This window comes from Leptonychotes weddellii, chromosome 6 (assembly GCF_054177405.1).
Source record: "Leptonychotes weddellii isolate Sample4059 chromosome 6, ASM5417740v2, whole genome shotgun sequence".
Classification (NCBI taxonomy): Eukaryota; Metazoa; Chordata; class Mammalia; order Carnivora; family Phocidae; genus Leptonychotes; species Leptonychotes weddellii.
In genome coordinates this window covers 1,152,193-1,179,609 of record NC_138374.1, presented here as the reverse complement: position 1 = coordinate 1,179,609, position 27,417 = coordinate 1,152,193, and the positions used below count along the sequence as shown (strand labels likewise).

General features: G+C 51.0%; 1 protein-coding gene across 2 annotated transcripts; it reads left to right on the top strand.

Moving 5' to 3' along the window:
• Window positions 1-1,909: 1,909 nt before the first annotated feature.
• On the top strand, window positions 1,910-26,438 carry PPP2R2D (protein phosphatase 2 regulatory subunit Bdelta). Of its 2 annotated transcripts, XM_081823285.1 has the most exons (9): window positions 1,910-2,575; window positions 7,438-7,535; window positions 11,366-11,531; window positions 11,954-12,066; window positions 15,237-15,414; window positions 18,215-18,379; window positions 20,504-20,673; window positions 20,747-20,838; window positions 25,921-26,438. In XM_081823285.1, the coding sequence occupies exons 1-9, from the start codon at window positions 2,533-2,535 to the stop codon at window positions 26,198-26,200; spliced, it is 1,305 nt and encodes a 434-aa protein (XP_081679411.1). In that variant the 5' UTR covers window positions 1,910-2,532; the 3' UTR covers window positions 26,201-26,438. The 2 variants fall into 2 exon arrangements, with proteins under 2 accessions (XP_081679411.1, XP_081679412.1); XM_081823286.1 differs by lacking the exons at window positions 1,910-2,575; window positions 7,438-7,535 and adding an exon at window positions 7,565-8,014.
• Window positions 26,439-27,417: the final 979 nt, after the last annotated feature.

Sequence of the window (27,417 nt, the reverse complement as noted above, 5' to 3'; positions counted from 1 at the left end):
TCAGTATTTTTTAGTGTGATTTTCCCAAAGCCTCTTGTCACTGGATTAATTTTCTGTGTTATTGTTGGAGTTTCTACAATATATATGCATGCACTCTGACATGCTGTGGAGCATGAGGTAAATGGTGTGGCCAATGCCCTCGATACATGTCTTACACATTCACAGACAGAGGAGAGAATGGGTCTGGCCATGGTGGGAAAGGACCTGGGTGTGTTGAAGCAAGTGACCTTGCCCAGTGGTGGAGGCAGCCACTCCTTAGAGTGAGCTCCAAAAGGAGTGGGAAGAGAGGAGGCAGAGACCGTGAAGACAGAGCACTGTCCAGCTTTGCTTTAAGAGGATGAAGTGGAGGTCAGCTTTCTTTTTTTTCTTTTTTTTTTTTAAGATGAGAGATTACAGTATTTCTGTGTGAAATTAGGACTCATCTGTTAGAGGGGAGAAAATGGATGGTGCCGCGGAGAGCCGGAAGTTTGTCTTCGGAGCAAAGTCCTCGAGGAGCCCAGGTGGGACAGGACCTCTTGGTGGCGCGACTGTGTGGAGGATCTGTCCTGGGCGCTTCTGGTTTGAGCGAAATAGGCAGAATCACTAGCAGAGTGAGGCGGGGGGCTGGCGTACAGGAAGCGTGGGCAGAGGACGAGGTGTGGAGAGCTGGTTGCCCGGTGGTCTGGGGGCGCCGCCGAAGTCCGTGGAGGCAGGGGAGCGCGAGCAGAGCACCGCCGTCCGACAAGGCTTCGGGGCAGCTCCGGGCTTCGAGGCCAGGGCTGGGGAGGGCGGGCTCTTGAGTCAGACTCGGGGAAGCCCAGGACCCAGTGGGGATGGGAATCCGGGAGAAGGTGGACATCAGTAAACAGGATGTAGGGGAGGTGCGGTGCGGTGCGCTGCTGACGGAAAGCACGCAAGTATGGGGTGCACGTTCCCCGGGGCCAGTGAGCCAGCACCTTGGGCCCTCCTACCCTTGGAAGCACTCACACTGTGGATTAGATCCCTCTGCTTTTGGACTTGATATAAATGGGATCCCACTGTAAGTGCTCCTCACTATTTTCTTGGTGAGACTAATCCGTTTTGTTCGGTGTGTAGCCGAAATCCGCTTCCATGGCTGGGTGGTGTCACCCTGTGAATGCTCCACCGTGGGTGCATCTTCCTCCTGTTTGTGGGCACGCGGGTGGTTTCTTCTGTGAACGCGCCGCCGCCGAGTGCCGTCGCACTGACCAAGCGGCCGGGTGGCTGGTGGCCTGTGTCTGCAGTGGGGTTTCTGGGTCATGGAATGTGTGGCTGCTGAGCTTTGGCGGGCACGGCCCATCCAAGCGCTGGTGCAGTTCCCCCCGCCCCCCAAGCGGTGTGTGAGGCTTCCTGCTGTTCCCCATCGGGCCGGCGGGTGTGTGGTGGTTTTCACTCACACTGCTTGAGAACCTTACTGGCCAGGGATTCTGATGAGACTTTAAGGGGAAGTAGATGATTGGCTTTCATCGTGAGCCCTTCTTGAGACTGGTTTTCACGCAGTCCTGGCAGTGAGGGGAGAAGGTCAGGAAGGGGACAGTGGTCTCAGGAGGAGCGTGTGCACAAGTCTGGGTCTCCCCCACGTCCTGCTGGTGCTGTTGGGGTCCACGGAGCTTCCTTACCAGGAACAGACGGGTCCCTGGCCAGAAGGTGGCGTTTAAATTAGCCTCCACAGCTTGAGCTACCTGGGGAGAGGAGAGAAAAAATTAAATGGCTGGCGACTGTATTTCCCTCGTCGTCGTCGTTGTGGTTTCTTTTGTTTTGACAATGACTCAGCAATTTAGGTGGTAAGTTCCGATTCCCTGTGTTACTTATTTGGTAAACAGATGAGCTGTGATAGTTGGGTATTGATAGGGTGTTAGGGTGGTGATGTGATTTGAGCCTTCAAGAATGTTCCTCTGCTTTGTGCAGCTAGAACTCTGATGGGCAGCGCAGGACGCGGAGCGGGCCACTCGGGAGGCTGTCCTAGGAATTCAGTCTGAGATGATGGTCACGTCGGACGTAGGGCGGTGAAGTAGAGGAAATGAAATTTTCACACTTGCATGTTTAGTTTTGAAAAGCTTAGAAGTTTGGGAAAGTACAGGACTAATACAGCAAACTCCTGTGTACTCAGCACACAGCCGAATCTGCTGCTAGAGCTGTCTCTCCCCATCCCCTCGGTTGGACCCCAGGGCCTGACACCGTATCACTCCTTGCTCACTCTTAACCTCCTTGTCTCTCTCAGCCCCTGTCCTCATAGTCCTGGCAGAGCCCCACACCTGGTCTCCCCATCTGCCTGCCGAGCAACTCCAGAAGCTCCACTGAAGGGCTCGTTTAAAGTTACTCCGTTCACAGAGATGTCGGTCCCTGGGAGCTCTGTGTCCCCAGCACGCAGGGCACTGCCCGGCCTACAGTAGTCACTCAGTGTGCTTGCCGAATTTTAAAAATAAGCTGCTGCCATTGATGCCGTGACACAACCCTGCATTTCTCTGGCGCAGTTCCCGCCTGTTCTGAGAACACGTCTTCACTCGCCCCTCACATCACCTGTGCTCTGCGCAGATGAATCTTCTCTCCTGCCCCTGGAAAGAAGAGCTGCCGTCTGGTGAGACCACTTGTCAAGCCCAGGTCCGCTCCTGCCTCTCCTGGGCTGTGCCCTCCCTGACCCCCCCCTCCAAAACACCCCCCCCAGTGCAGGTGCCCCTGCTCCCACCTGGCTGCTAACCCAGCTCTCCTGTGTCATCAGCCCCCCTCGGCTGTGCTATGCCGTGGGCACATGAATGTGACTTCATGTTCTCCATCTTTTAAAGCCTTGTTGACGACGTTTTCCCTCCGGGCCCCCTCCCCGCACATGTCCTGTTCCTGCTTCCTTATGTCGCACGCAGTACACCCTCTTAGGGCCAGCGCCTCTTACCCCCTGCCCCTCCCAGCCGTGAAGCATCCTCAGCAGCCCTGAGTGATGTCTTAGGCTGCTAACTTCCGATTTCCTGGTTTTATTTGGAACAGTAAGTACTGACTTCCCGTTATGGTAACTGATGATTTAGCTTTTTTTGCTAACATCACCTTCCACCCACATGCACCCCCCCCCCAAAAAAAAGAACAGGAAAGGAAAGAGTTGAGAGGATTCTGTCAGGAGTCTCAGTTCCCTCCGCACTGTGCTGACTGTTCGTTACTGAAGTGAAGTATCCATTTTCTTTTTCATACAAATTTCATTTTCCCCAGAGCTAACGATTGCCTGGTGGCTCCATATGCTTGGCTCTCTGTGTGGTGCGTGTGAAGAGACGCTGCGGCAGCTGTGCACATACCTTGCCCTGCGGGTCCCAGACACAGCGGGCACCGTCTGTCCAGCCCTCCTGTCCCCCGACGACATCCCCCCAGCCGGGACTGCTGCTCCCGGAGCCATTGGCTCCTATCCTGTCTTCACCAGCGTTGGCATGTCAGGTCCCCCACCTTCCTTTCCCTTGGTTTATTCTCATTTTGCCAAATTGCACCTTACAGTGGTTTGCTGAGAAAAGGGGTTTTAGTTGTGTGGTTTTTGCCTTCTTTTTTTTTTTTTTTGCATGTTTGAAAACATCTTTACCCTCCCTTTTAAACGCGATTGAAAATTTGGCTAGGTGTAGGATTATGGGTTGAAAATTATTTGTTCTCGGAATTTTGAGGATGGTAGGTATTCCAGCTACCATTTTCTGCGTCCTGTCTGCTGCCATCTGATTCCTTTGGTGTGTTACCTGTTTGTTTTCTCTGGAAAATTTTAGAATCTCCCTTCATCCTCGGTGTTGGAGTTTTCTTAGGCACTGTGGGTGAGGGTCTGCTCCGGGGTCAGGCTCGGCCCTCACGGACCTTGTCAGCCTGGAGGCCCCTGTGCTCCTGCCCTGGGACACACTCATCTTAGTCCTTTGACGTCTGTGTCACTTCCTTTTCTCTCGTCTTTCTGGAGCTTGTGGCCTGGTGATGGGCCATCTACCCTGATCCTCTGATCATCTTTTCTCTCCTCTTGTCCATCTCTTTGTCTTTTGTTCTACCCTTTGGAAGACGTGTTGAGTTCTGAAATTATTACCGTTTGACTTTCGAAGCTCACATCCTTGTTTTTCCTTTCTCTGTAGTAGCATGCAGCCCATCCTCCAGGGAGCCCGCTGGATGAGGTGGCTGGCAGCCTGTGCCCTGATGACAGGCTGAGGCTGCCACACGGGTGAGCTGGATACAGTGCCCAGGGCCTGCTTCTCCCTCAGAGAGGGGTGACAGGAGCCCTGCTTCCTAGGCTGTTGGAGGTTTGCTAGCTTCACGCAGGGCCGTGCTCCGTTAGAACAGCACCTGGCCCCTGGCAGGCGCCCGGCCAACATTGCTGAGGTCATTCCTGTTGGCAGGCATTAGCTCCCTGAGGACATTAATTGTCGTTTCTTTGACATTTTGTTGATGCACTGCCCCTCTTTCCTCCAACTTCCTTGTTTTGGCGTTTTCTCTCACCTGTCTGCGACCCTGAGTGATTAGTTCATGTCTAAGACGCAGCCACTTTGGAGCCAGCAGGCAGTTCCGTGAACAGGTGGGCTTTCCAGCTGGAGGGCTTCCCTGTGGTTGGTCATTTCTTTTCTTTTCTTTTCTTTTTTTTAATATATATATATATTTAAGATTTTATTTATTTATCAGAGAGGGAGAGATAGAGGCAGGCAGAGGGAGAAGCATGTGGGACTCGATCCCAGGACCCTGGGATCATGACCTGAGCCGAAGCCGACTGAGCCACCCAGACGTCCTGGTTGGTCATTTCTTCAAGGACCCCAAGTGTTTGAATCTTGAGGCCTTTTCTCCGGAGATTTATCATTTCGGAGAGGAGCCCTGGAGATGGTGGGAACCCTTCACTCGTGGCAGCCGGCGTTTGGGAAACAGGAAGGGGGAGTAACTGTGTGTTCCCACCTGACAGGATGGGGACAAGCTTGGGGACCCAGCAGTTCGGGAAACTGACCTTCTGCCATCTCCATGCCCAGCACCTGGTGTGCAGCCTGCCCGCAGCCCTCGGCAGGTTGAGACATCGCCCCCCCTTAGACTGTCACCTACCACGCCTCCGCCCCTTGCCGTCATCTGCGTGGCAAAGCCTGCCCACCATTGTTGCTTTGTGGATCGACACCTTTCCAGCTCTCCTCGGCACCTTAGTGGTGGTGGGATGGAAAGGCCCGTGCCCACAGTGGGCCACACTTGACAGAAAGTCTGAGCTGGGTTCTTAGGGGCTGCCAGGCATGAGTCATGGTTTCGGAATCTGACTTAGAGATTTACTGAGTAAGTTCTGCATCAGCCAGAGGACCCCTCCCGGCAGAGTGCCTCGGCGCAGACGGTGCACAAGCGCATGGGAGCCTTGCGGCCACTGCCCAAATGCAATGTCGCCCCCTGTGGCCAGCAGGTGCTGACGTGGGCCCTGCGCAGGGGCCTCTGGCTGCTCAGCCAGCCAGAGCGGTGTGCCTGAGCCCTCGTGCGGTGCGTGGCAGGTGTAAAGGCCCCACTGGGTGCCCTCAGTCAGTACCATAGTTTCGCTTTAGCATGACACTAGTTTTGTAAAGTAATGGCCATCACATTAAACTCATGTTGGTAATTTAAATTTCATTGGTATTTAGTTTGTATATTTATTTTGACTTTAGAGCTCTTCTAAACTCTGCGGACAACATTTTCTAATTTTAGATTCATACATATTTGCACAGCTTAATGACAATAATTTCTCACCAGTGGTAGTCATGGGAGTTTCTCTTTTAAAAGATTCAATCCTTTTTAATTAAATTTAAAAATCACTGACAGAGCTAGGATGCCATTAATTATATAATATCGTACACCCCCTGGGTATGGATGACAGAGACTTAGTCCCGTTTAGTCCAATACAGAATATTTTAATTTTATTTAAACAAATTGGGTTATTTTGAGTAATTTAATTTAAAAAGTGGCACTTCTAACAAGAAGCCTAATTCTTTTCACAGCTGTAACTGAAGGGGTGTTTGTGTTTTTGTTTCTTAAAAAAAAAAGGAAAGACATCCCAGGCAAAACAATTCAGTGTGTGTTTAAAAGTCGTACACAGGGGACGCCTGGGTGGCTCAGTCGGTTACGCGGCTGCCTTTGGCTCAGGTCATGATCCCTGGGTCCCGCATCGGACTCCCTGCTGGGCTGGGAGTCTGCTTCTCCCTCTGCTCCTCCCCCTTCTCCTGCTGTCTCTCAGTCTCTCTCACTCTCAAACAAAATCTTTAAAAAATTAAAAAGTCGTGCCCAGTGCAGGTGAGAGCCTGTATCGCAGGAAGTCCTGTGTTAACTATTTGACTAAAATGTGCACACCTTTAAGAGTTGTATCATGTTATGGCAGTTTCAGGAGTGGCGAGGGGAGTTCTTCAAGTACTTTCAGTATTGGGGTCTGTTTCCGAGGATTGGACAAGCTGTTCCAGGAGCTCTGTAGCAGTATTGGTCTTTAAACACTCCCGCCTCTTCTGTGGGGCCGTGTGTGTGCAGAGCACGCACTCCCATCTGCCAGTCGGACAGGCCCTTTCTGTCGGTGCTGCAGCAGCTGGGACGGGTTTGTACTGATCCAGCCTGTCCTCGTCCTCACAGCAGCCAGAGATGAGATTGTCTGGGCAGCTGGCGAAGGTGAAGAGTCCCTGTGCTGGATGGAGCGGGCTGACAGCAGCCCATGCGGGACTAAACCCACGTCCTTGTCCTGATTGAGCCCGCACTCTGTGCCCCCGAGCAGGAGAAAACTCTTTTCTAAAACTTTTCCTTGATCCAGGAGTCCATTTCATGAATTGCGATCTGTTCCCTCGAGACCTTAGCTGGAGAACACCCAAGGACTTTTCTTGCAGTTGGCTTTGTTGCTTGTACCCTATGGCCTTACCCGTAGTGAGCTGATGGCCAAGATCTTTGTGTGCTTAGTGTCAGAAATCTCAGGTGTCCCACAGCAGTGTCTCGCTAGGTAACGATGATGTCGTTATCGATGGTAATGGCTGTGTCTGGTCAGCAAAGTGGAGTTTGTACTGTGTATAATGTACAGAAGCCAGCGAAAGTTATTGCAAAGAATATTAAAACACCTGTTAATGTCATGTAAGAATCAGATTTATAAGTTAATATTAGGCATGCATCATAAAATCAGACAACAGTCTTCTAGGACCAATTTTTTTTTTGTCTTTTCAAAATTAATTTTCTAAATTTTCACTCGATATCTTTATATTAAGACAATGCAGTCTAAATAAATCCTGGTGACCTAGGGACTGAGCATTCAATCCACTGAGCAAAACCCGTAAGCCCATATGTGCTCTTGGGCTCTGGGTGCCACAACTGGAATTGGCTGCTTGGTAAAGACAAGTTTCCCATGAAGATTTTGCTTTATCCAGGGAGAAAGTTTTATATGTGTCTGTCCTTCTTTTGAACCTTTTTTATTGATCTTTGATATTGATTATGACTCCTTCTAAAATCATAATCTGGTAAATTGCTTCTGTATTTTATTGACAGCTGACATCATCTCAACTGTTGAATTTAATTACTCTGGAGATCTTCTTGCAACGGGAGACAAGGGCGGCAGAGTTGTTATTTTTCAGCGGGAACAAGAGGTCAGTGATTCACAGTGCACAAGCCAAATGAAAGCCAGCTTTTCTCATGTCACTTGGAAGGAGGGAGACACAGGCACTTTCTCAGCCGCTGACTTCACTTAGATTCGGTTACGTCACACTAACCGTATAGAAGCTGCTTATCTTGGGTGAGCAAGAAGATCTGTGTTTCCGCCCACTGACGTCCAACCACTGAGCTCCGATGGAGTCCCTGTGCCCTTGTCTTCGGGAGAGGAGAGTCCTTGCCCTACCCCCAGGCTGTCGTGAGGACCAGATGAAGGATGTGGGGTGGTGGAGTGCTGCATCTCTCTGCTTTCATCCTGTAATTAATTAAAGTGGCTGTGGGTGAGAATCACTTCAGCAGCCCTGGAGGTGCTGGCCCCCAGCCCTGTTGTCCAGCACTGCAGTGTGCTCTGAATGGCCCCTGGGGAAGAGTCTGTGTATACTGGGGGGCCATGAATTCTCTCCCTCCTCAGTCAGAGGTGAGCAGCCTGCTTCTTCCATGCCCTCTGAGGACCCCACTGTCAGTGCTGAGAGGAAGGAGTCCTCAGAATGGGGCCTGGAGGGCCCCACAGATGACTCGCACTCATGAGCCGTTTTGTAGGTCACTCCCTCTTTTGGGGGGAAAGGGCAGAGAAACCCGTCTTTTTCAGTTATGCATAAGAGGAGAATGGGAGGTAGAACCAGGCCTTGCCAGCCCCCCCCCCTTATTTCTGGGGAGCCTCATTAGAGTTTGTGACGAGTGCTGAGGAGGGAAGCGAGACAGCCTGTTGCTCTGCTGGTCTGTTGTGCACATATTCTGGGCAAGAACCACGGCGCGGCCCAGCCTCGGTTCTGACAGCTTCACACACAGGGCCCCTTGTCTGTGTCCAGGCAGGTCTGTGGGCAGTTACTTTCCCATCTCCAGATTCTAGTCTCTACATTTTTGTGGTAAAACTTTGGTATGGCATCTAGTGGGCCCTTGTTCCCTTCCAGTAGATCTGCGTGGCAGCAAATGTCAGCCCTGCCGTGCCAGAGAGGGGCGCTTGGGGGGCATGTGTGGAGGGTGGGCCCTGGGGCCCCCCAGTCAAAGTGAAGGACTGCGTTGGTCAGTGGGAAGAGATTTAGGGAACGCCAACATCTCATCGTTCAAATATACCTGTTACAGCTCTAATTTTGATTATGTCCACGTAGGTTTAAAAACTTTTTTAATCCTATTTTTTTTTATTTGAGATGGTGAGAATTCTTTTGTGGAATATATTGTTATTAGTCTTTCTAGATCTTCAGAGATGATTTGATAAGTTTATAATTTTGCATTCTGTCCCAGAGGTAGATTATTACATGGTGCTGCTTAAAAAGAACTATGTTTATTACTTTTAGCAGAAGGATTATTTAGCAGATTGCTGAGTCATAGCTGTCTTAAATTTAAGAGTTCACTTTTAGCTCCTTAAAGTTTGCCATTTTAATGATATTCTTATAGAAAATGAAATTTTTCTCATTTTTGTGAGTCATCATTTAAACCTAAAAAATACTAGCTTCAGATGTGAGATAGATTATAGTAAAACTTGAGCATCTTGTTACAAAATACGTTGGGCGTCACAGTTTTGAGAACCTGTAGCATGAAGTGTTTAGTTAAGATGTATTAAATCATGGTTAATAATGTGAAGCAGCAGATTCATACAGCAGCGGGTTGTTGACATTGTTGGTAAACCCGGCCATCTGCAACTTAATAAACCCCGGGCAACTTTTTACCCCATCTTTTTCTTCATGTTTTCGTTAACATAAAAAGAGCCTTCATATTCCATCTGCTTTTAAAGTATTTTGGTGGTTGCCATATATAACCCTCACCGTGGACTTGGGTTTTTCCAGTGCTCTCAGTTCGGCAGCCACTGCCCCCTCTGCGGAGCCCCAGGGCGCAGGCCTATGGGAGGCACAAGGGTATGAGGACAGCGCAGGGCCGTGCTGGACTGCGGAAGGTGGCGTGGGTGTCAGGCCAGGAGATTGGGGCGAGAGGGAGCCATCAAAGTTTGGGGTGTGCACATGACGCGAGGCAGGGACCACAGTTAGCAGTGTGACGTTCGTGCTTTTTTTCTTCTTAGTGGCAGAGCCCTCTGTTTCGGGAAGCCCAACGTTGTCAGTGTGAGGTGAGCAGAGTTTAGGGACATGCTTCTGCTCTGCAGTTCATCGTGCAAATTACTCAATTTGGGTAGTTCTGACACCAGCACTCAGTGTGTCTGAAACCAAAATGCACTTTCCACCATCTCCCTGTCCTTGCCCATCCTGTTCCCAGTGCCTCAGGCTGGCAGCCTCGGCGGCCCTGGCTCTGCTCTCTCCTCGGGACCCAGCTGCCATGGGCAAGCAAGTCTTCCTCGAGGCCCTTCCTCTCGCCTTATCTGTTCTTACCTCTCCCTGGACAGAGCGTGGAGACCACTCACTGCCTGGGGATCCTCGGAGGCTGACGCAGGGCCTCAGCCTGTTGGATGGAGGTTTTAGGTGTTGGGGGTGGGGGTTGGTGCAGTTCACAACAGGAAGACGGGCCTGCAGCATGAGGAGCGTCTGTTGCGGTTCTTGGGGAGCGTGGCCGGGAAGGGCAGGTGGCCCATGGGGTGGGTGCCACATATAGTTGTTAATATTGTTTTCTCATCGTTCTCACAGAAACACTCATTGATGCCACAGATGGTTCTTTTTTAAAGATTTCAATTTCTTTCTCATTAGCAAGGTAGACCATCTGCTGGTGTTTTCTGCTTTCTCGTAGAGAGGGGTGCGGGCCTGAAGAAAGAGTTAATGCACCTAACACAGCCAGGCGTGGAAACCATGTCCTACATCCTGGGGTCCATGCATGGTTTCCAGGAGTGTGCGGCACATAAAAAGCCACGTGCTAGAGAGTTTCAGGGAGCTGGGGGGATGTTTTCTCATAATAGGTGATCTTAATTCAGAAATACGAAGAAATCTAGACATAAATGTTCTTCTGTTTCTTTCAATTTCCTTGACACACAGCCTAAAGTATAAAAACGTAAGATTTTAGATGCTGATTATATAGCAAGAATTAAACAAAATCTTGGTGTCCTTGGTTTTTAGTTATGTGATATTTTTACTGTTTCATAGAAACTGTCATTTTGGATACAGAAGATTTCAGAGATTAATAAAAATACATTTATGAACCCACCACCTAGGTTTTCCTCTTTCCTAAAAGAAAAGCAAGCCCTCAGCAGGTAGATGAGGCGCCCGTTGTGCTCTCCCTATTTTGGCTTCCAGCTTTGTTCCCAAATTTACCTTCTCACTCTGCCTGCCTTCCCAGAGTTGGTTACTATTTTGAAGACATCATGCATCTTCCCAAGCATGTTTTTCTACTTTTACTGTAACATACAGAATTATTTTACGTGTGTTAAAAATTCCATCGCAGGGGTCCTCTGCTGGTGCTGGTCACCGCCCAAGCACCATTCAGTCGTCCTCCTCCGGGGGTGGGGGTGCGAGTGTTGTCTTGGTGGGCTGTTCCAGGGCTCGGCGCAGACCGCTCGGCGCCACGCTGCACGGTGCTGCCCCCTCCATGGGCCCACCAGCCCCTCCAGAAAATGCGCGTACGTGATGGAGCCTCGTCCTGTGCAGGCAGCAGGCTGATCCGCAGACCCTGCCCGGGAGTGCGCGCCCGGGAGCAGGAGAGAAGGTCTGCGAAATCATCTGTTACTGGTTTTTTCCAAGTAAATTAATTCAGAATGTCCTCTGTTTGATAATTTTTGACCCAGGATTTCTTTAACTTTTAAAATGTGTGTGGTCATTTTATATTCAAATTGGTAGTACTGCATTTTTCTCTGCACTGTGCTTTGTTCATTAACCCAGCTCATGTTTCCTTGCAGAACAAAAGTCGCCCTCACTCTAGGGGAGAATATAATGTTTACAGTACCTTTCAAAGTCATGAACCAGAGTTTGACTATTTGAAAAGTCTAGAAATTGAGGAAAAAATTAATAAAATTAGGTGGTTACCACAACAGAATGCTGCTCATTTTCTACTCTCTACAAATGGTAAGAGCTTTTTTTTTTTTAAGTGGTTATTTGATTTAGGATTTTATTTTTAATTTGCTGGGTGTAGCACATTTTTACTTTACTTTTTACTTTAACCCATTCTAGAAGTGGTTTCTGCTTTAAACTTTGGGGAGAAGGTAAATTATTGGCTAGGTAGTGGGTGGTTGGCTGAAAGCTTAAAGTATACGAAAGTGAGCGTGCACACATACTCCCGTGTGGTTCTGCCACGGCACAGGCCTGCACACTTTACTTACTGTGCAGAGAGAATGTCCAGGTTCATCCGTAACTGGAAAGTAACCTTCAGAGTCTCGGAGCTTACCAGTCAGCATAGAACCACACAGTTTTCTAATGTAATACTCGACTAATAGTGGTGCATGATACAGTCTTTCTTTTAATATGGACACTAAGGTTTTTATTTGCAGATAAAACTATTAAGTTATGGAAAATAAGCGAACGGGACAAAAGAGCAGAAGGTTATAACTTGAAAGAGGAAGACGGACGGCTTCGAGACCCATTTCGAATCACAGCACTGCGGGTACACGCTGCCTTTCCTCAAACTACCCAGTTCTCTTTAGTTAATCGGGGACGGTGCGTAAGTCAGCTGTGTAGAGAAGACCGCTGAGTAGGACTGCTGTGACATCTGCCCTCTCGGTTCATGGAAGCTGTTTGTAATTGTAGTCATCAGTGTATCTGTGTGTTAGAATTGGGATTCTTCATCTTTCACATAAGCAGGAAGTTACACAGTAACTTCAGAAAATCTAATGATACTAAAGACTCAGGTCTAATCCTACAACACATCTTTCTTAGTGTATCAACTGCCTTTCACTGCAAAGGTTGTAAGTAGCACATTGGTGGTGGTGAGGTCCCCGTGGGACTCAGAACGGTGCCCGGGATGAAGCCGCGTGGACTGCGGATGCGAGATAAGCTGCGCACTGCCGGGGCTTTCGTGGCATTTCCTCAGTTAGCTGAGGCACACTCTAAGCTTTCAGAATCCTTTGCCTGTCAGCCCATAGTATCATCACTTCCTTTTCTAATTGTGAATTCTTCACTCCCTTTTTGGTATCCCTGGGCACCCTGTGATACGACCATCTTCATCAGTTCTGATACCTAGATTTGGTTCACACTGTAACATCTGTGAAATTGAGTCAGGTCATTGCCCAGTGGTGCACACCCTGGAGGGTGTGTGAGACGAGATGAGATACGGGAAGGGAGGTGGGGCGCCAGGACGTGCTGCATGCACAGGACGGGAGCAGGAAGACCAGCACTGGCCTTAGTCCTGAGGTGTTCCCTAAAACCATTGCCCCATGCATGTGAAAATTGTTGGTTGGCTGGTTTGTTTTTTAACAGGGTTTAAAAGCTTTGCTGAATATTGTTTATCAAGTGAAGACCTCATTGGTGAACATGTCACGGGTTAGTAGTGAGGTGCTCCAGGGAAGGACACCCCATTGCAGAGGCCATAGTGACACAGGCGCAGAGCACCCGGGGTCTGTCTCGGTTCCGTTCCCCAAGCTCTGCATGCCGGGTGCACACGGGGTGCTGGGATGGCGGGCACACAGGACCGCCACAGCCCCGGCGTGGGGGCAGTGCTCCCCAGAGCGCGGGGGACAGCAGCGTTGCCAAGGGAAGCGCAGGTGGGTCCGTGTCTTCGTAGACTTTTGCGTCCAAAGTGTCACCGCACGGCCAGGGGGTTGACACGGAGAAGCAATGTGATTGACTCAGGGCGAGTTTCTAAAACCCTGATTTGAACCGGGATGTTTTGATCTGAACACCGGTGGTTTCTCTGCCACCAGGCCCTTCCACATCCGTGTGGCAATGATAAACCACAGGGAGTGACAGTAGCTCTCGCACTCTGGCTGCCAACATGTGAAACTCCGAGCGTGGCCGAACAGAGCAGGCTTTGGGTGCCCTGGTGTCTGTCTGTCCCCCGCCGCTTTCACGGCCTCCTGCCGAACACACAGCCCCCACTCTCAGCCTTCTTCGCCACACCAGACGCTCACGTGCCTGCTGGAAAACCCACAGGTCTTGGTGGGCTCAGTGTCCCCTTTATTCAGAGGCTTTTTGATACAGTCCCCTAGATACACTTGGTCTAACTGGGCCGAAGTGTCGTTTCATTAGAAACAGCTGTTAGGAACACACTGTGATTTCAGAGTCACAGGCTGTAAGTTGACCTTTGTCACTTTAGGCCCATATTTGATTTCTTAATTGTCTCTCTAAAAGCTAAAAAAAGGACTATTTGTCTAAACTTAGCTGAGTAGGAGTCAAAATACTGCTCTTTTTAAATTGTTTTCCTCTTACATTTTTAGTGCCAGAACAGGGATTTAGTTAGGAGGAGCCTTTCTGTCCTAGCCTGAGAGTTGTCCTGTGTCTTGATCACTTAGAGACTCGTCAGAGGGCTGTGGTGGTCTGCCCTGCGCCCTGCAGGACAGACACCTCCGCGCCAGAGAACACCAGCGTGGGGTCAGCACCTGGCTGGTTGAAAATGAAGGGAGTATTTATGCGTGTTCCCCCACGCTCATTCTTGCAGACTTTTGGGCAGAGAGGTCAAGAGGAGAGCTTTCCTCCTAGCCTTCCCAGGTGCTCCCTTTGGCTCTTAATTAGAAAAGTAACAGAGTTACTACTGTTAATTTTTCATCTTGCTTTTTAAGCTCCTGCCTTCTTTCCCACTAGATGTCAGTGATGTTGGGACTCTTGTTCTCCTTTCTCACGTGTGGACGCGATCACCCACGATGGCGTCCCTGCCTCTTGTGGTGATATAGGTGTGCTCAGGCCGGGCCCTTGCTCTCACCTGTTGCCGGGCTGACTCCACGGTCTGCACAGTGGTATAGAGGTCCTATTCCCTGACCGCAGTGCCCAGCACAGACATGGGTTTTTGTGTCCCTTTTAAAAAACACTTTCAGGGCGCCTGGGTGGCTCAGTTGGTTAAGCGACTGCCTTCGGCTCAGGTCATGATCCTGGAGTCCCTGGATCGAGTCCCGCATCGGGCTCCCTGCTCGGCGGGGAGTCTGCTTCTCCCTCTGACCCTCCCCTCTCTCATGTGCTCTCTCTCATTCTCTCTCTCTCAAATAAATAAATAAAATCTTTAAAAAAAATAAAAAATAAAAAACACTTTCACTGAAGCGTATTATGCACACCAGAAGCTGTCTCTGCCAGAGAAGTGAACCGCTGCATGAGCTCTCAGGCTGACGAGCCCACGTGGCCAGCAGCAGATGGAGCAGGCACCTCACCAGCTCTCCGGGGGCCCTCCTGTGCGCTCTCCCACCCCTGCACCCCTCCCTGGCGGCACTCGGCGTGTGCACTGAGCAGCAGACCACCAGGGCACTGAGGAGGCTCAGACTGTCACTCTGCAAGACAGCAGCTGCAGGGAGGGGCAGGGGTGGTCCTGGACCGCGTCCCAGGAGCTCACCGTGGCTTTGGGACAGACAGTGAAGCCCCACCATTAGAGGCGCCCGCGCCCCGGAGGCAGTCTGTTTCCATGCCCGTGTGGCCTGCCCCTCAGCAAGAACAGACCTGCCGCAGGAGGGACAGGACCCCATCCGCAGCCTGTTCGCACGGCTCTGCTCACGGCTTATTTGGGGTAGTGTGCCTGTACAGAACTCTCAGCTCGCTGGGAATATAGATGTGTTGTTTTTTGCTTTCTGCTGTAAGTGTTGTAATTTTATGTTCTGGTGATCTTTGTTTTGAATTCCTATTTCCTTCCATTTTTAGGTTCCAATATTGAAGCCCATGGATCTTATGGTAGAAGCAAGTCCACGACGAATTTTTGCAAATGCTCACACATATCATATAAATTCCATTTCAGTAAATAGTGATCATGAAACATATCTTTCTGCAGATGACCTGAGAATTAATCTATGGCATTTAGAAATCACAGATAGAAGTTTTAGTATCCTTCATCAGATGGCTGTCTTGGCATCATTCATAGGTTTGTTCTTCAGGGAAGTTCTCAGTGCATGTGTGTTTCTGCATCTGAGTCTGCACCTCGAAACATGGCTTGCTGCGTGGTAGCCTGTGGTGTAAGTTCTCTGATTTAACGTGTCCCTAAGAATGGAAACTGCTTTCTACCTTTGGGGAGAGTTCCCTACAAAATGAGAATGACCTCAAGTCCATTGCCCTCCCAGGTTCGTGAGAGACGATTTTACATAGTGAGTATCTGGAGGTTCGGTGTTGCCTGGTCCCTTGCCCCCAACACAGACTGGCTAGTAGATACTAGAATAGAAGACATTGACTTTGGTTAGAGTGGTGGTTAGTTACACAGCCCGAGGAGTGACTGATCATGTGAATTCCCTTATAGAAGACAAGCTGTTAAGGAATATTCAAACCTTCATCTCTCTCAAGAAGGCTACAGCGGTATGGTTACCGTTACAGTGAAAATCTACATGCGACTGGTTCTTCGCTCATGTTAAAAGTTGTTGATTTCTCCAGAAATGAGAGCCCTGTCTTATGTGCACATCGAGAGGCATCAGTCAGGATTTCCCATGTTTGGGGGCGATGTCGGGCCGACCAGAGTGGCACAGATGTCCTCGGGTCGCTTGGGCTGCAGCCGAGACGGGGCTTGGCATGTGCGCGCACTCCCTTGTACTCAAGAAAACCCATGAAATGAAGTGTATGTGGTGGTTTAAACTCTAGCATTTCACACTGGATTTTTATTGTCTGATGTCCTTGTCCTGCTGTGGTTATGTACTTAATGTGATGACTTAGTTTATGGAAAGAGCATACGACGATTCTGCCATCCGTGTGCGGCGCTGCCGGGACACGAGGCGCGGACCGCGTGCTGACGGCTGCCTGCTGGATCTCCCTCCTCCTTGTGCAGCTTGGCACAGCTTCCTGTCTTCCAGGCTCATGCCCGTGCTCCCTGCTTTCTCTTTATTCTCTTTAAACTCTTACATCTTAAATCCTTCTTTCTTCTATTAGTATGTGACCATTTTGAACAAAATGCAGATAATTCAGAGGAGGTTCTCCCCCCGCCCCGCCCCCCACAAATCCCACCCTCCACAGATAACCGTTGTAGGCAGTTTTTATGTCTGTATTAGGAAGTTTGTGTTTTAAGAACAACGGGGCTCATCCTCTACACGGTGGTAATGAAGTTCCAAGCACTCGGGGGTGTCGGGGGCCCAAGTTCTGCTCGAAGACCTTAATTACATGACGGCCCTATGTCAGCCCAGGCCTTTCTCTTCCTCCGTAAACCCGCACTCCTGCGGTGCCGCCTGCAGTTCTGTGGAACCCGAGAGCCCGTGGTGCAGAGCTGGTAGCACAGGGCCTGGGGCACGTCAGAAAGCCCCTGCCCCTAGCCTCGTCGTTTCTTGACGCATTAGAACCATCTTTCCTGCTTGCAGCTGCAGGATGGGTTGTACGCACTCGGAGCCGTGGACGCAGTGCCCCGGGCCGCTCCGCTGCTGCCCCTCGTGCGCATCTGTGAGCCTCGGTCCGCAGGACACCAGCCTCCATGCAGGCTTTGAGACGTGGGGGCTCCCACTGCCTTGGAGTATTTGTTTTAGCAGAACCCTGGACCCTCTTTAAAATAACTTTTCACATCAGTAAAACCAAAATAAGGCCATTTTTAATTTATGTGATTATAGATGAGTTTAAGTATCTTCTGTTAATTTACTGTCCGTTAGTGTGAATTTTTTTTTACTGTCCTTTGTGATTTTTCTCCTGTTGGAATCTCATCTTTTTTCTTCATGATTTGTGAGAATTGCAATTCATAAATGATTTGTGTATGCAGTCATACTTCTCGTTGCCTTTACAAAATTTTGTCACACAATCATGTTTTAGATGCCCTTCCTTGTTACCTAGGTTATGAAACACAGAACGCTTTCATATATGTGCTTGTATTTATTAATACGGTTACCTTAGAAGTACCTTTGGTACCCTGACAAGCACTTTGGCAGCAGGTCGTGCTTCTCCCAGAGCCGCAGCCCCCTGTCCTCGCTCAGCTGCGCCTGTCTGCACACGGACAGCCATCCCCTCCGCGCACCTTGGGCTTCTTGCTTCCTGGTTAACTTTGCAGACCGTGCCATGTGTGTGACTGGGGGCGCTGCTCGGTCTGTCCAGGAGCCTCCAGCCCCTCGAGGGCCACGGCCTTGCTGTCTCGTGTCCAGTGATGAGCTGTGGTGTTAGGTTTCTTACTTGTTTCAGTGGAACTGTTCATCTGGACCCTCTTGTTCCATCCCGACCCAAAGCCAAATTCCACTCTTTCCTTGTTTTCTTCAGTTGCGTGGTTTCTCTGCCTGGCAAGCTGTAATGTTAACACTGTTCTAACTGCTTAGAATGAGCTCTTGATGGCAGATCAAGAAAAGATTCTTGAAAAAGCAGAATCTTTTGGAATCTGGCAATTCTCTTGTGTGTGTAATTTATGGATATAGGTATGGGATTTTTGCACAAGTGGCCGCTTGCTTCCTTTTCTTGTTTACATCGTTGAGCTTGTCTGATCTTGCTGGGGATGTCCTCCCGTGGAATGTTCGTGGTCGCGGCAGGACGCAGGCGGTGCGTGCGTGTGCGTGGGCCCGGGCCTGGTGAGGCGCGCGGCGGTGGTGTGAGCAGTGCGGGGACGCGGCTTCTCCTACCAGGAGCACCTGCTGTGCGTGTCTGCTCGCACCCCTCGCTGCGGGGTGTTGCACACCTGACGTTGGCTTGAATGTGGACTAAAGCCCGCCAAGCGCTCTGCCTTAACTGTGCGCCTCCAGACATCGTGGACATCAAGCCTGTGAACATGGAGGAGCTGACGGAGGTGATCACCGCGGCCGAGTTCCACCCGCACCAGTGCAACGTGTTTGTGTACAGCAGCAGCAAAGGGACCGTCCGACTGTGTGACATGCGCTCTTCAGCCCTGTGTGACAGACACTCCAAGTGTAAGTGCCTGGAAGGGCCGCGATGTCTCCTGTTAATCCTGGTTTCCAGGCTTGAGACCATCTCCAGAGACTTAGCGTTTCTTCTGGTCTCCTTATGCCCATGCAAGCGTAGGACTGGCTTTTGACCCTAAGTCCCCGGGTGGCTCTTTGGTGGCCCATTGCTGGCACCGCGTGGGCCGTGAGGCGTCCCATGGTGGGGCAGCCTGTAGGGTTCCTCCCGCCCAGAATCCCAGGGCTTCATCAGAGGACTCCCTAGCTGGGTCCAGCCGAGAACCATCTGTTGCCTCTACCTCCGTGCATTAGGACCTCGGCTGAGGCTGCCAGAACGCATCTCACCCGTGACGGTTCTCGGCTGTCGGGATGTGCTCTGTGCGCAGTGAGCTGTGCTGGACTTGGGCCAGTTCCCTCGGGCCAAGCTCTAGCGCTTTAATCCTCTGAGCCTTGGTTTCTTCTAGGTGAGGAAAGTTTTGTTTTTATGTTTAGCCATAAAGAATAGGCCCGACCTTAAAGGAAACCGGAAGTGTGTGTGTCGTGCATTAGGTCCCGTGGTGGGGACTGGACTGTGTACTGGGAACTCTGCTCATGGGTCCTCACAGTCCGTTGACAGGTCAAACCAGCCTGTCCGAGGAAGTACCTTGGATTTCACTTCCTGTGACACTTCTCTCGTCGGTGAGATCCGTTCATGGATCGTTGTGTCCGCAGTGTTCCCCGTAGGACGTGTAGCAACGCCAGCGGCGCCCGGCATTAGATGTGCTGCGCTCACCAGTCCTGCCTTGCTCTCATTTTTCTGCAGCTAACTGTGTTTTAGAGAATTCCTCCTATAGGACTCCCGCAAGGAAGAGTGAGCCTCGTGTAACGTTGGCCTGTGTCTTTCAAGAGAATATTCTTTTGTTGTTGCTGTTGTTGTTTATAGTAATCTACACCCAACGTGGGGCTTGAACTCAAAACCCCAAGATCAAGAGTGGCACGCTCCACCAACTGAGACAGTTGGGGGCCCCTCAAGATAATGTTCTTGAGTAAACCATTTTAGATACCAAAAGTAGTTTTTGTCAGGAAAATAGTTTGAGTAAATGCTTGGTATTGCCACTGGCTTGCTTCAAATTAACTTCAAATGCAGAACCAAGAAACATGGGTTTCTACATTAAAAGAAAAACTAAAGCAGTTTAAAATGAGGAAGTACTCACTCGAAGTTTCCCGAGCTGAGGGCATGATGGTGCGATCAGGCGTCTGGTGGAGCCTCTGAGGTCCCTACTGCGGCGCAGGTGGAGGGCTATTGAGCTTCTTAGAAAGCAAAACCTGTAGGGGAAAGGAAGATCTGCTAAAGAAGCATCTGGGATCTTTCTAAAAGTAGTAATTCGGTTTTGTTATGTGGAGCTTGACTCCTGAACAGCAGAGACAGACCCCTTTTCCTGACGGGCTTCGGTATATGGGACCATTCTGGAGGTTACAGTCTGGACCCGGTGTTCCCAGGTGACGCCGCTTCATCATCCCATGATATGGACGGGACAGGTCTGCACGTGGCTCGCCAGGGCCTGGGCTGCTCAGACTCGCAGGTGTTTGTGTGGTAGCAGCCTGTGGTCAGCACGGGGGTTCTTGACCAAAAGGCACGTGGGAGTGCCCTGAGGGGCTTTTTCCAGGCCGCAGCCCGGGGCCTCAGGCACGGATGTAGTGCTCCAGAGTCTGAGTGAGATTGGGGGGCCTGTGTTTCTGATGCTGTCCCTTGGCAGTAACTGGCACTGGGACGTTTCATCTAAGTCTCTCAAGCTCAGAAGTTGAGATCAGAAAGATCAGAAGCGTGAGTGGTGTGCAGTCTGCAGCCCCCAGGGAGGGCCTAGGGACTTGAATGTGGTTTGTTCTCTCGGTTTGTTGTTTTGTGAAGGTTTTTTGCTTTGTTTTGTTTTTGTGGTTTTTGGGGGGTTTTTTTTGAGAGAGAGAGTGAGCGGGGCGAGGGGCAGAAGAAGATGGAGAGAGAATCCCAAGCAGACTCTGCGCTGAGCGCAGAGCCTGACACAGGGCTCGATCCCACAATTCTGAGATCAGGACCTGAGCTGAAATCACTTAACCCAACTCCGCCACCCAGGCGTCCCCACGTTAAACAGAAGCTGAAAACTTTGTTTTTTTCAGTTTTTGAAGAACCTGAAGATCCCAGCAGTAGGTCCTTCTTCTCAGAAATAATCTCCTCCATCTCCGATGTAAAATTCAGTCACAGTGGTCGGTACATGATGACCCGAGACTACCTGTCGGTGAAGGTGTGGGACCTCAACATGGAGAGCCGGCCCGTGGAGACCCACCAGGTGAGGCCGCAGCGCAGGCCTGGCCGCCACACCTGCGCACAGCGCTTTCTAACCTTCCTGTGCTTTCGTTAAGGTCCACGAGTACCTGCGGAGCAAGCTTTGTTCTCTGTATGAAAACGACTGCATCTTCGACAAGTTCGAGTGCTGCTGGAGCGGTTCGGACAGGTAGGGCGCGTGTCGTGGTGGACCGGCCCTGGACGCAGGGGGGCTGCCTCGGGGGGCTGCTGGGTTGCGCTCTCCAGGCCGCCTGCCTGCCGAGCGGCAGGTTCCAGGTGGAGACGACAGGGCGTCTGAGCAGCTGTTCCCTCGCTTAGGTCCCATCTGTATTCAGACAGTACACGTGGCACTAAGGTTCTTTTTGGTGGTTTTTAAAATGCTTTTAAAATATTTTCGAAATACATGTATTTTTTGTATTATTTCCAAGATGAGTGAGAAGGAAGGACGTGGGGTAATGATTTACCACTAAGTATGTGGAGTGGCCGTGTTCCAGTTTGCCATTTCCTCTGGAGGGAACAAGAGGGGGAAACGCCCTCCGAGTTCGCTGGCGGTTGTGCTCGAACAGCAGGTGGGGTGGCTGACGTGAAGTCCTGGTGGCCTCTAGGAGGTGGCATCTCTGGTGTCTTGGTAGTTTATTTCGTGCACATTCTCTGAGGAGGGTAATAACGGCAGTATTGCTGAGGGCCATGTCTTCGATCTCAGACAACACAGTGCATTTCTGTTGCTGGAAAGAGACTGTCCCCCCATCGTCCCTAGTAGAAAGGTGAGTCAGGTAGGGCCTCCCTGTGGGACATGAGTGGCAGAGGGCCTGCGCACGTGGTCATTGAGCACACACATAAACGAGGGAGAGTGCACGAGGGCCAGGGTGAAGAGGGGGCGGGAAGCAGAAGGCCGGGGAACCTGGGTCACTGGGCTGGCCTGGGAGCATCTGGTCCCAGGACCCGGCTGGCTGGGTTTCACAGCAGAGGGCTGGTGCACTTAACAGCCTTGGGTCCACACGCAGTGAGACACTCCAGGATTATGGAAAAGGCATCATCCATCTGCGTCCAGATGGGAGTCCCAAGGGAAACGTGTCTGACACCTTAGGGGGTAGGGGAAGCCTAAAAATCCCCTGAGATGTGGAACTGTCAGCCTGCCCTCCCTCCCAGGATGTGGAGTTTGTGTCTGGACTGGCTCCATGATCTAGAAAAGCTAACGAGGAGTCAAGCACTACGGGGCAGTCAGGGCTCTGGGCATCAAGAGGAGCAGACTGCTTCGGATCCAGGCTTTTACCCTCTTGACACACCGACTGCCACCTCTTTGCGCGTCGTGCACGCTGCGGCAGACAGGAGCCTCCTGGAGCAGAGGCAGCACCGGACTCCGGCCCTGCGAAGCAGTGTGTGCTTTATGCGGTCATCCGTTTCCCAGGCCCCCCAGCAGCAACACCAGGGGCCTAGGCAGTGCCACATGAGCAGTGGGTCTGGGGTCACAACCAGCGCACCCTGAGCTTCTGCAGAGAGGTGTACGCACGCCCGTGCTTGGACACTGCAGGGCCCTGACGCTCAGCCCAGCGAGAGAGCACTCGGCAGTCACACTGTCGGCAAACCCACTGAAAATCTGGCCGTGTGCCTCTCCCGTTACACCCAGGACTCGGGATTTCCCCAGATTAAAGTCCGTTAAACATAAGCGTACAGGTAAAAAGTACCAACCACGTACCCATAGGAAAGCTACTGTGAACAAGTCAGAAACAGCAACAAAACTTAACCTCTGAGGATTCAAATACTGGAACCGTAAGTTGCAGAGTATAAGATACGAATGCTGAAAATATTTTTGGATTAATGGAAGGAACCATAAACAAGACCCCTAAAAACGACCTGGGAGGTTTGTCAGAGACTCAGACAGAACTTTTAGAAATGAAAAACACAGTGGTTGAAAATCACTGTGGACTTGGTAGGAGATCCAGAGCAGCAAGAGAGACCTTGGGTTAGTGAACTGAAGAACATTGGGGGTGCCCAGGGCGCAGCGCGGAGTGGCTGGTGGGACCTGAGAAAGGTCAGGAGCACCCTGCGGGGATGGGGGTGGGGCCCACACAGCAAAATGTGGAGGCGTGCCCAGGAGGACATGGACACGGCCAGGAACTTTCTGTAGCTGACGGAAGACTGAGCACACGGATTCAGGAAGCACAGAAATCGACATCTATGTCAGAATGAAATCACGGGGCACCAGAAGCAAAGAGAAGATCTTAAAAGCAGCCATGGAAAAACTGACACACTACTTTGGAGAACGGACGGTCAGGCTGAGCGTGGCCTGCTCAGCATAGCAGACACACAGAAGGTGGCGTGACGCAGCGCCTTGTGCTCGTTTCAGCGTGCTGGGACAAAGCTGCTGTCAGCCTGGGGTGTGTGTTGAGACAAGGATCACTCAGAACATGTGTGCGATAAAGGTGCTTTCAGATGGAGAGCAGTTCACCCTGATGGGAGCTCACGAAACAGATCTAGAGGGTGCGCTTCTGGGAAAGGACGCAGACTCAGAAAGCAGGTGTGAGACCTCAGGGAGGCAGGCAGCCGTCGCTGGCCCCGGCCCTGCGAGCAAAGCTGAGGAATGTTGACTCTGAACGATACTGATTTGTCTAAATTGGTTGTCTGTGTTGGGGGGACAGGTTATAGCTCTCCCTCAGCCAGAGTAAATAAGCTCTGAGTGTTGCAAAGACTGGGCCAGAGCCGTGGGAGAGCACCGCCCGCATGCGGGACACTACGGACTTCTTAAGCTCCAGATCCAGACGGTGAAGAAAACAGTAGGAACTTCACCTACATTTACATGGTAAACTTTTTTATACTGGAATACAACAATAAAAATGAAACCTGCAAGAGCAGATATAACTGGCAAAGAGAGAAGTATCCAGAATATGCAAAGAATTCTTAGTCTATAGGAAAGTGACAGCTCATAAATGGGAAGAAAATGGATAAAAATGCTCGTCCTCAGTAGGGGTCAGCAGGTCAGACCAACCGGGATGCCCTCTCAGAGCTTTCACAACCACGGGGATGTCAGGCTGAGGGGTGGGGGCCAGTGGCCTTGACCGTGGCCCTTTGGAGACTGGCAGCGGCCTGCGTGGGTCAGGAACTTCATGCACATACAGGTAAGAAAACATGTTCAGAAACAGGAACTAGCGAACCCCTGAAGGAGCCCAGTGTTCACCATCGGGTGAGTGAACAAGGAACTTGTTGTCTGTTCATAACCTGCAATACTAAGAACCATAAATGATCTCACAAGGATAAAGAGCAAAGAAAGCGTGTTGTTGGAAGAATATGATTCGATGATTTCTGTGTCATCTAGAACGTACAAGATGGTTGCGTTTTTAAGAATGCGTAACTGTTCGAGATGTAAACATGTACGGGAATGATCCTCCCCTACTATAAGACTGTCTGTCCCGCTAGGGGCCCAGGGTGGGAGACTGGTCTTTCTAGACCGAGCTAGCAGTGGCTTATGGGTAGATGGGCAGTCACTGTATTTTTTTTATGCTTGGTATATCCAAAATACTGAAAAATGCCCTTCCATTACCCATCCCCAGGAACATCCGACAGCTTTCCAGTCACAGTTACCTGTTCTTTCATCTCTGCAAACGCTCCCCTCCCTTCTTGCCAGGGAGCACCTGTTGAGGGATGGTGTGACGTGGGGCCGGGGGGCAGGGTGTGAAGGGAGACCTGCACTCTGCCCGGGACCGTGCAGTCATGTGGCACTGCTTGGCTGTGCTCAGGTTGTCTAGCAGAAACGGACATAGCCACTTGCTCCTGGGTCCACTTTGCCACCAGGGGACAGGATGCCACCTGGCCAGGTGCTTGGGAAGGTGGTCATTTGTGTGGTTTGGGTCACTGGACCAGTGCAGTGGGAACGCCGACCTCCCACCTCCCGTGCGGCCGTGGCGGTCAGAAAATCCAAAGAAATAATGAGTCTGTATTGAAGTTGGTCCGCTTTCATTTTTACCAGGCACCAGCAGTTGTAATCAGTGCCGATAATAAAATAGCATCTTCCTGAAAGAATCTTACCGGTCTGTGTTCTGAGGAATTGTGGCGAGTTCAGTTAAGTTTGAGGAGCGTGGACGGAAGCTCCACGTGGGCGCGCTTCCTGCTCAGCCTTCCATGGACGTCGTCTGGCCCACGAGGCTGAGCCGGAGAGCGCCCTGGGCTCCCGGCGTTCGAGAGCAGAAGCGGAATAAGGGTAGCTGCGAGTAGTCTTCTGAGTTGATCCTGTTTTCTGGGTGCAGTGTAGTCAGACCATGATGAGGGGTTTGCCCGCAGTCAGGGTCAGCCACTAGCCATGCCTCGATGAGACAGGAGGCCGTGGGCTCCTCGGAGGAGGAGACTGCAGGGAGCTGCTGGGACCGGGCCGTGCCGCCAGCAGGATCCGCCCCGTCCGCGGGGCAAGGTCTGAACCCCCTCCTTGTCTGCGGTGGCCACGGGCCAAATCATGGCAGCACTTGCTGAGAGCCATTTTCCTCTCAGTTTTGTAGAAAAAGACCAGAAGTTTGTACCAGTATAACAAACGTTTTCGACTATAGAGACGGCGGAAGCCATTAGAATTAATGCTGGAGAAATGAGACCGTGGGCAGCACGGCAGCGTCTGAGACCCTCACTAAGGTCTAGGACTTTTCCCCTTTGTGTTCTTGTTGCTTCCTGTGAAAGAACTTTTTGACATCAAAATGAATTAAAAAGTATTCTTTGAGCTACTGTGTGTTGTGCTGGGAGAAGTCTGACTAATGTCCACTGAACACAAACCAACTTTGAATCATTGACAGAGTTGGAAATGTTCAAGACCTGAAAATAAATCAGTTACTCATGGCTGGGACAGATGACTGTGTCGGGTTTTTTTACTTTTTAAAAATGCATTAATGTGGGGCGCCTGGCTGGCTCAGTCAGAAGGGCACAGGACTCTTGGTCTCCGGGGCATGAGTTTGAGCCCCATGTTGGGTGTAGAGATCACTTAAAAAAAAAGCGTAAATAAAAGTGTGGCTATTCCTTTTTTCCTTTTCTGTTCTGTATTGTATATTTTTGCTGACATGATGGCACATAAGCAGTTCAGGAGGAAATTTTCATTGCATGTCTCTCCTGACCGTTCTTACTGTTGTTTCTTATTTCTAGAAATGGTCTTGTCAGGTAGAGGAGGGGTGAGGAAAGGTGACCCCGCTGGGCGTCCAGGGCGCTGGGCCCGCGTGCGGCAGGGGTGTTGAGCGCTTCGTCCTTGACAGGCGTTACTCTCTCTTCTTGTCTTGAGCAGTGCGATCATGACGGGGTCCTACAACAACTTCTTCAGGATGTTTGATCGGAATACACGGAGGGATGTCACGCTGGAAGCTTCCCGGGAGAACAGCAAGCCTCGAGCCAGCTTAAAGCCTCGGAAGGTGTGTACAGGCGGTAAGAGAAAGAAGGACGAGATTAGTGTGGACAGTCTGGACTTCAATAAGAAGATCCTGCACACGGCCTGGCACCCGGCGGAGAACATTATCGCCGTGGCCGCCACCAACAACCTGTACATCTTCCAGGACAAAGTCAACTAAGGAAGCCAGCACGGGGACTGAGCCCGGCTGTCTTCTCCAAGGAGGGGCGCATCCTCCTCCCTGTGAGGAGCAGCAAGGCGCTGACCGCTCCCCCTCACAGACTGGAGGGGCCGGCCTTCTGCCTGCGGTGAGGCGGGCCGGGTCGCTGCTCCGCGGAACACCCACTCACCCACTCAGCGCAGCATTGGTGGACAGTGCTCAATAATGGCCATTACTCAGAATAAATGTATTTATTTCAGTCTGAGCCTTGCTCTCCAGTTTGTAGACCAGAAAGTTAACACCCAAGAGAAAAGTTGTCTGATGGAACATCTCTCTCTCTGCAGCCTCCCCCCCCCCAGCGCCCCCATCACACTCGGGCCCTCACGCGCGTGTGCCGCCGTGCCCCCCGCCCCTCCGCCTTCCTCCGAGCCCGGGCGGCCCCCGTTGCGGGCGTGGGTTCGCCAAGTGGGCTCAGGCAGCTTTACTCCCCCACACACCTGTATCTACCATCACGCCTTCTGGTGTGACCACTGAATAAAAGCAACACACTCTAAAACGTGTTTTTAAATCCAAGATAAGTATCGGCTTTTTATTTGCTTTCATGGCACATAATGGAATTCTGCAGAATCGAGCTTTGGACCAACGTGAAAAGCTTCTGTCCTCCGTTGGCAGAATGGTAGCACGTGTGCTCTGAACCCGTCCGTCCCAAACTGTCACTCTGTTTCGTTTCTGTGGAAAGAGTGCAGGTAACGCGCCAGGTAAGGTCTGCGCAAGGCCCGGGACCGCCTCTGAGAAGGAGCGTTCGAGCCGCAGAGCCGCCGCTGCGGACGTACGTCTGGTTTCCAGTACAGCCGGGAACACAGACGTGCTTTCTCTTTAAACCTTTTTAAAGAGTACTTGTGGGAGGAATATTCTTTCTAAAAATTGCTGAGATTACATGCATGCTCAGTTTCATACTGCGTTTCAAGCCAGCAGAACTAACCAACTGTAATTACTACGTGATGCCGCCAGGGTCCCGGTGGCGTATTTTTAAAGCAGGATCTCTGATACCCGAAATCAGCATTTCCCAAGACAAGCTGGAGAGGTGTAGCCGTGCTGCGTGACTGGCCCTCACTGGGATTTCACACCCGGCCCCAATCACGGCGTCCCCCAGGGGACGCGAGCGCCGGGGTGCGCGCCGCTCTTGAAATTCTAAGGCGTATTTTGATTACTAAAGATACCGATCTGTAAGAACAAAT